Raw genomic sequence first — 8,076 nt, 5'->3', positions numbered from 1 at the left:
ATATTTCATGGCTTATTTGGTCTGCCGTATGCTTAAGAAGGAGAATGTATTAAATCTGTTGCAAAAATATGAAAAATTGTGCAAAGTTGCGAAACCTCTTCGATTCTCTTATCACTTATTTTAAATTCTTTCATTTTGCGCGTCCAATTTTAAGACCCTTAAATTGATTAGCAGTCGAATAAATGTACTTGTCCTAATAAAAAATTCGCATAACATTTTTAGGTATTACTCAAAACTTCTAACTTTCCTTCCTCGGTCTTTTAGATCAAACTGATTAATATTTCAATCTCCGACTCGTATACTCTTGAGCCTTCGACTAATTAGTAACAAAAATTTGACATTTTGCTGCATGAACTCCGTAATCATCAATTCCTACCAGCAACAAAATCTACATTATGAGTTTAACAATGCGGTCAATTTGCAAAAGAGTTTCAGACTCAATAGTAAAGCATTCTAATATATAGCAACACGAACAGCAAAAGGTCGTTTGATTGATGGGCTGGAAGAACTTGGTATTAATGTGGAAGGTTTCTCTATTTGATCTAGAAAACTGTAGTTGCTCTATTAAAAGGTTCTCAGACGCTTATAGCGAACAGCTAATAGTGACGCATAAGATCCACTTTTATAAACATGGGATGAAATAATCAGTTTTAAACTAACATAAGTACGGTAAAAGGTCTTTATTCGCGGGGTATACATTCCATAAATATGCCGCGAATACAGAAACCTTGGGTACGGAATAGCAATTTATGTGGGAAAAAAAAATTAATTTAACTGAAGTTTTTGAACATTTTGATTACGTTTCATATTACTCAATATGATTTTGAAGGTTCGTGTAATGTAATAGAGCTTAAAGGCCTGGGTTAACTCGCGAATAAAGAAATTTATAGCCGCAAATATGGGAATTGGGTCGCATTTTTTTAATCCGCGAATAAAGGGAGCGCGAATAAAAAGCTTTAACTGTATTTAATTTACGCCACTTCAGTTATAAGGATGTGACATATTGGCGATGCAGTCATTTTGCGGTGTTGAAATATCAGATTTGCGTTAGAATAATTTAACAATTCTGAATTGTGAGCATAATGAAAGGCTCGCAAGTGTGGTTACTTCAAAAATTTGAAAACTGAAGCCACAAAAAAAAATATATAAATAGGGAAAGAAACGACGTCGCCACAGACAATATACACCTCGTGAGCGCCGACAAATTCTTTTTTTTTTTTTGCTCTAAATGAATTGTACTAATAATAATAATAATAATAATACAATAGCACATCACTCGATAACTGTGAATCATGTGTGACAACACTGGTGATACGATGTATGGATAGTACCAGGGGGGTAATCATATAAGCAAGCGACTATCGCCTTGATTATCAATCACCTGGTTTTTTTTAGGAGACAATTGGTTATCGGCAGTCAGGCACCATTGTCACCAGCTTTCCAATACTGCCACTCAAATTTTCCTTTGCATTGTATTAATAACTTAGAGAAACATAAAAAGTGAGAGCCAAATTGACGTTTGTTTGTTTTGTGTAAAGAAACCACATATGCAAACAATACAAGCATGCAAAAGGAAATGATTGGAAAACGATGCAGAATTTATGTTAGCCTATATTTAGCTTAATTTAGCTCCACATTTAAAAAAGAATTTCTACTTACTTTTACCAACTTTCTATCCTTTTTTTTGACAAAATGAACAAATGTAGTTTCGGAGACATTTAATTTGTTATTTTTTTTAAATATTTGCACTAATAATTCATTTAATATGACATTTTCGCTGATTTCCTCAGAAAAATATGTTTTTCTTTATATACTTTAAAATATATCTGAAATTGTTTCCCATAAACATTTTTAGGCACTAAGGCACTAAGGCACTAAGGCACCAAAATCACAAAACTTATTTTGTTCTCACACTTAGACGTACGTTTATCATAGGTATTTGGCGTAGTATAAGCTAATTTTATGTATCTATCTTTTCCATAAATATTGCTAGTTAAATGTAGTTTCAGTTATTTTTACGTAATGTTAACTCTTCTCATATATATGTTAATAGTTAAAGATTGGAAACACAGGGAGCCTATAAGGGATAAATCAGGACCGAAATGAGATACGGGAGAGTTGTCACATCCGAAATAAGTCCACTGACATCAATTAACGGATTTACGACCGCCAATTTGATTGTGAACAGAGGCCTATCGGCGAAGAAGATTACTCATTCTCTTCTTAGTGGATCGAACCGTTGTTTGAGTAACATCAACGAAATATAAGCGTAATTGATAACCATCCTTAGGTGAATTGCCCGCAGGGGAGACGATTAGGCATAGTTACTCTAGTTAACAGTTCGAATAATCTGACAACGATAGACGGTAGGTCGATTTATAATGTTTAAGAATTTTAATACTAATTTTTACGAAAGCGGACGGTTAGTTAGAGTTGATGCTAATTAAATGATTACTTAGCTAAAGTTAGTAAGAAATATAAAATGAAAACATTAAATGGTATCTGAGGAACACATTGGAATAAACGATTGGATTGTAAGGTCTCATGAGAATAACGTAATTTGACTCCACTTTCCGGTGGTCGTGGACCTCAAACATTTGTTACAGAATTTAAGATCGCACAGCTTAAGAAAACGTGGAAAAGCCGCTGAAGCATACATTGGCAACAGAAATAGATAATGTTTCCAAATAAAAAAAGCAACTATGTGTGCGTTTCCATGAGCTAAAATTAAAATCAGTTAATTAAAACACTTTAAAATTTCAATTTAAATTTAATTTGTAAATAAAAAATAAAAATTTTATTGTGCAAATAAGTTAAATAATATGTTTGGATGATTACAATCGATTTCTTTGAAAATAGTTTCGAATCATTAATCATTAAAGAAATTCTCCTGGAATTATAATTTTCTAAAACTTTATTACGTGAGCATGTGCTCACAATTTATTGCAGTACTACTCATTTAATCAGTTAGTGCCTAACGAAGCTTCAAAAATTTAAAATAATAAGACAAAGTACTCTCTTGACTTTACATCTAATATCTAAATATTAGCCAAGTTGATCAAATCTACCTCTCTTACCCCAATCATATTTCGATGACTGCACTCTTTCGTTTTCGCCCTATACTCATTTCCTTTCAGCTTGCTTTTATTTTTTAAAGGAAGCATGACTAAGAGGATGTACTGATCCTACAAGTCGTCGTTCCAACGGCAGGCCTCTAAGCAAAGGAAAAGTGGCGAATTTTCATCTACATTCCTTTCGCACGGTTTAATAATGCTATATATATATGTGAAAAGTTTTGCTCATAGGCCCACTGCATTCAAACGAAGTAAGCATGGTAAGCTTCTTCCAAGTAACTTTTTTATATCTACAACCACTTAATGTGATAAATAGCGCTCAAGTGATGCTCGTGTGTTTGAAATTTTTCAAGAATGTTCTCTAAATATTTGATGGAATTAAATTTCCCATTCTGTAAAAGCAGACTGGCTTATTTAGGCAAAAATTACTGTGCTGCAATGCAAATAAGTCCTTCGAATTATTCAAAAACTTGGAAACGTATTTCAAGCATAAGCTACTGTTGCTTACATCAAACCAAATATATTTTTATAGTAATATAGTATTAAGTATCAGCAATTAATGATAATAGAAATTTTCTCCTTTGTCATAAATAATTGAGAATTATAGAATATTATGCCAAGAAATGCTACGCCTCTAACTAAAATATGTTAAAAAGAAATTTGAATAAACAAATTTTTTGAAGTAATTTTTATTAAAAAGATTATATTTTCCATGAACATTAAGAAACGTTAAGATGAATTCTAGCTTTAATAATAATAGTAGACTGTTGGCTGTTGGTTCAAATCATATCATAAAGAGTAATGATTTTTGTAGTGAAGTCATGCTATGGCGCCAACTTTTGGCGTACAATAGCTTTATTAGTCAGCAAATTGATCTTAAATCCCGACAAACGAAAATTCAATTATATGCATCAAACAATTAAAATGAGAAAATTTTTTCGATATAACCTTTAGTAAATATCAATTTGAAATATCGGTTAAATATTATCACTTTATAAAAACTCGACCTAAAGGTAGTGTCAAGAGCATGCAGCTGCATGCTTGATGTGGCCTTCGCCTAGTGGATGGCTGTCCAATCGATAAAAGTCGTGCCTTTATCAACCGAGCACTTATTATAGTATAGTTATAAGAAAGTATGCTCCAGCGCACTGAGATTTGAACCCTGAAGCACTGACCTAATAGTTGCGATTCTTATTTCCATTATGAACTTTGAGGCGTATTTTGGAGGCAATTTGGAAAAAATTATGTACAACAAGGACGTCTTTTACGCCACGGCTGACGAGAAAACAAATTTGAAGCCCAGTAGACTTAAAAATTCCGCTTGCATGCTTATGTAAAGTTAGCAAAGTAAAAAGAACCACAAAGGATAAAATACTTGTAATTTTTTTACAAATTGTTAAGTCTCATCCGGTAGAAAGGCACGGTTCTTTAGCTGTAACAGAGTAGACAGACTTTTACAATATTCGCATGATTTCTAAAGCAACTTTGATAAACTAAAAACTTTATAAAGGAAACCAAGTCTTGCCATTTATTATCTATCGATTACATAGTAGTTATGTTGCGAAACTAATCCTGATTCGCTTTGAGCTGACATCCCATTGGATTCCCGTCACAAAATGAGGACCCACAGTAATCTATTCTATTAGGTGTTTGCAAAAATTTTTATCAGCGACTTCTACTGGTAAAAATGATAAACGAAAAGTTTTACTAGTATACGTAATGGATGAATTCAATGATTTTGACCTACCTGTACATAAGATAACAGCTTTCCATTTACTAGTACTGATTTATTCAGCGTACGCCGATGCTAATCATGGAGTGCTCAAAATTCTTCTTCTTGCAGATTCATTACTTTCGCTATTTATTTGAAAAAATCTGAGGCTTACAGTGATGTTGCTCCATCGTATGTCAATTGTCGGTCTTGGATTGAACGGTTAAAAAGTAACGATGCGAATAGACTGAAAATGCCATTTTTTGGCCACTTGTTGCAAGAGTGGTCCAGGATACACTGTGTCAGATCGAATGGGAAGTTCTGCTACACCCCGTGAACCCCCAGTCAAGTGCATACTTGCTTGTGCACTTCTCTTAAAATTAATATCCACGATCCGAGAAAGCGAATTTCGTAGCAATATTCTGTGTCCATTTTCCACAAATGAATTTTCAAGTGAAAAAGTGATCTAAATTTTTATATATACCTAATATATTTAACCAAACACCAAGTTATAAATGGCAACGTGTCTCGAAAGATTACTCGTTTATGTACCTTGCAGATTTCCGCACCAACTCAAAAGAGACGCGGTCCTTTCCATTCTCTTTTCCATAGGAATCAAATTTCCAAACTCAAACTAACAAACCACTGCATTTCTTTTTAACGAAAACATTACAAAAAATTGTTAACAAGAATTGAAAACAAACGCATTTAACGAATTTGTTAGTAATCAGGGCTTTTCCGCGCTTCTGGTGTTACCGAATGCGTTAAACACCACTTAATTAAAGTTTTAATACAGACTCTAGGTTTTAACAACTACTTTCATTTATTAGAATTAACTGCTTCGTAGGCCACGTCTTGTAAGTAAACTCTTTTTTTATTACAATTCTTATTGAACGTCGCTCTTTTGCTTTTAAACTGCATTAGATTTTAAATTTTAATTCTCTTTTTGTAGACCACTAGGATCTAACATAAATTTCAAACCAAACATAAAACGATTTGTATGTAAATTTATCAATAAGCTCATCGCTGCGCTAACCGGTAAATGTGAAAGAGCACTGAAAAAAAAAAAAAATTAGAGCGGGTGGCGATATCTATAAAAAAGAACTAACCTTGCGTACATAAAACCCACGGAAAGATTCGAATCGAACATTCCTTTGACGTAGGCGTTATCGAAATCCCATTTGTAGCAGACGGTGCCTACAGACTTTTGCGTTTTGCGCTGCCAAGCCCACGTGGTAGACATTTGGATTTTCGGATGTAAACGTTGCCAAAAGCTAACATCGACACCTTGACGTGATGCAGTTGCGGCCATTGAAAAGTCGGACTCCATATATCTTCAAACGAAGGGAATGTAAGAAGTTTGTTGTCGCTTCTTATTTCGTATTAGTATACCTAGCCGCAAAGGCGGTATCCGCCATGACAGAAGTAGGATCTGCCCATTCCAACAATAGCTCGCCTCCCAAAGCTATATGATGCGAAACCGACCTCAAAAATGATACGGTCGCTCTGCCGAACTCGGTGCTTACGTTATACAAATTTAAAGTTATAGTAGAGAGATCTCCGCGATATTCAACAGAACCTGTTGCATGCAACGGCAATTCATCGGCAGCTCTTCGCAAGTCGCCTTCAAAGCGCAACCAAGGAACCGGAAAGTAAAGAATACCCACATTTGTTGACATTGTACTCGGATTGATGTCGGCATGTATAACAGGAGTTTCCTATAAATTGTTTTTCAATCGAAAACAGATCAAAATTAATTTAGCAGCACTCACCAGTACGTTGTCACACATGCCATATGCGTAGATACCACCAAACCTGAATCCAGCCGGTTGGTTATGACTTAACACCCAATTCGTTGTTAGTATCTTGTTAGGCGACAAACGATGCGAATAGTCCATCATAAGCCCATCAATAAATTGAGGTTTTAAACGACCAGCCAAATAGTGGAACTGCTGTATACTACCCGGGTTTGAATCCTTAGCACACGGATATAATTGAAAGAATGGCGGAAATTCTGAGAACAGTTTCGGTGGGCACCACTCACTCTTCATTGTGATATTATTCGATATTTTCGTTTTTCCCTTAATGAATTTAAAAAATATACTGACACGCGTTCAAACGTCGCAAAGTTTTTAATTTTCTTTAAAGAAAAATGAAATTTTTTTCTGTCCTATTTTGTTCATTTATTTTCTTTGATTGTAGTTAAGTTGACAGTGTTATGAAAACGAACTAAGATATTTTCTTATTTGGAGTAACGAAAAAACAAACGGTTAGCTTGCATAAAATTTAACCTCATCACATTAATGATGGGATAAGATATATCTTGAAGTTTATACAAAAAAAGCCCTTGCTCTAATAATTATATTCTATAGACAGCAAAAAAAAAAAACGAAGTTTATAATGGTGAAAGTGACAGATGAATTTTGGCGAGCTATCGTTTCAAGCCATTTATACGCTAGGTCCATTCTATGCGAATTACACTTTAACAACTGTGTAATTTTCCAAACTAACCTTATTCTGTAATTTAAGTTGGGGACCTTAACGTGTGATTGACGTTTTGTCCTCCGACTTCTGTGCGACTGCTAGGAAAATTAAATGTAGTCGTCTCGCCATGCAATATCTCGGTGTCTTCAAATGCTCAGCAATAATTTTGATCGCCGAAGAAATCTTGGTCAAATGTACTTAGAATATACATCTTGACATAGACTTGCTAATGCGTTTTCATTTGATGCGCTCTGCTTTGAAAATTCTTCCAAATTTCATTATATAAGTAATAGAAAATAATTCTTATGGACAAAAACGTAACAATTTGTATTCACACAAAAAGCGGTTCAGTTGCAGGCTGTCGTTCAGTGTATATGAAAATATACAGGGATAGATGTCATTTATGGCACTGCATTTTATTCTCTTCTAAAGTGGAGAAAAAACAAGCAGCCGAAGCTACGGAAATGATTAGGTGGGTTGGTATGGATATTATAGTAAGCTATACGAAGTAGTTAGACCGATTTCAGCCTTGAAGATGGTGAGTGTTCGAATACGTTCGTGCGACCCCAGCAAAAATAGGTTAAGATGTGACCTTCAACTTGAATTTGCAACTCCTTAGTGAGGTATTAATCCCCAGACATATTTTCTTGTGATTAGCTCCAGTCCCGATCGATGCGGTCGCACTGTGAAGATCAGCGGTTCCGCAAATCTGAAGATATGCGGCACTGGATCGATCACTATTTCGCCTCGAAACTACCAAGTTTTTGCGGCCAGGGATCTGTGAACTATCCGATAACAGGCGAGAGA

General features: G+C 34.7%; 1 protein-coding gene across 1 annotated transcript; it reads right to left on the bottom strand.

Annotated features, from left to right (window-relative positions):
* Nucleotides 1-5,719: 5,719 nt before the first annotated feature.
* On the bottom strand, nucleotides 5,720-6,836 carry LOC119639027 (mitochondrial import receptor subunit TOM40B-like). The gene is made up of 4 exons (XM_038036200.1): nucleotides 6,558-6,836; nucleotides 6,178-6,503; nucleotides 5,895-6,119; nucleotides 5,720-5,840 (listed from the first exon to the last, which is right to left on the bottom strand). The coding sequence occupies exons 1-4, from the start codon at nucleotides 6,834-6,836 to the stop codon at nucleotides 5,720-5,722; spliced, it is 951 nt and encodes a 316-aa protein (XP_037892128.1).
* Nucleotides 6,837-8,076: the final 1,240 nt, after the last annotated feature.

Source organism: Glossina fuscipes, unplaced genomic scaffold (genome assembly GCF_014805625.2).
Source record: "Glossina fuscipes isolate IAEA_lab_2018 unplaced genomic scaffold, Yale_Gfus_2 111, whole genome shotgun sequence".
Classification (NCBI taxonomy): domain Eukaryota; kingdom Metazoa; phylum Arthropoda; class Insecta; order Diptera; family Glossinidae; genus Glossina; species Glossina fuscipes.
Note: the sequence above shows the minus strand (reverse complement) of the source record. Positions and strands in the feature narration are given on the sequence as shown.

Coding starts and splice junctions, on each gene's coding strand:
- LOC119639027 (XM_038036200.1), bottom strand. CDS start 6,836: ATGAAGAGTGAGTGGTGCCCACCGAAACTGTTCTCAGAATTTCCGCCA. Junction 6,120..6,177: donor GATACCGCCTTTGCGGCTAG/GTATACTAATAC, acceptor CTTCGTTTGAAG/ATATATGGAGTCCGACTTTT. Junction 5,841..5,894: donor GTGGGTTTTATGTACGCAAG/GTTAGTTCTTTT, acceptor TTTTTTTTTCAG/TGCTCTTTCACATTTACCGG.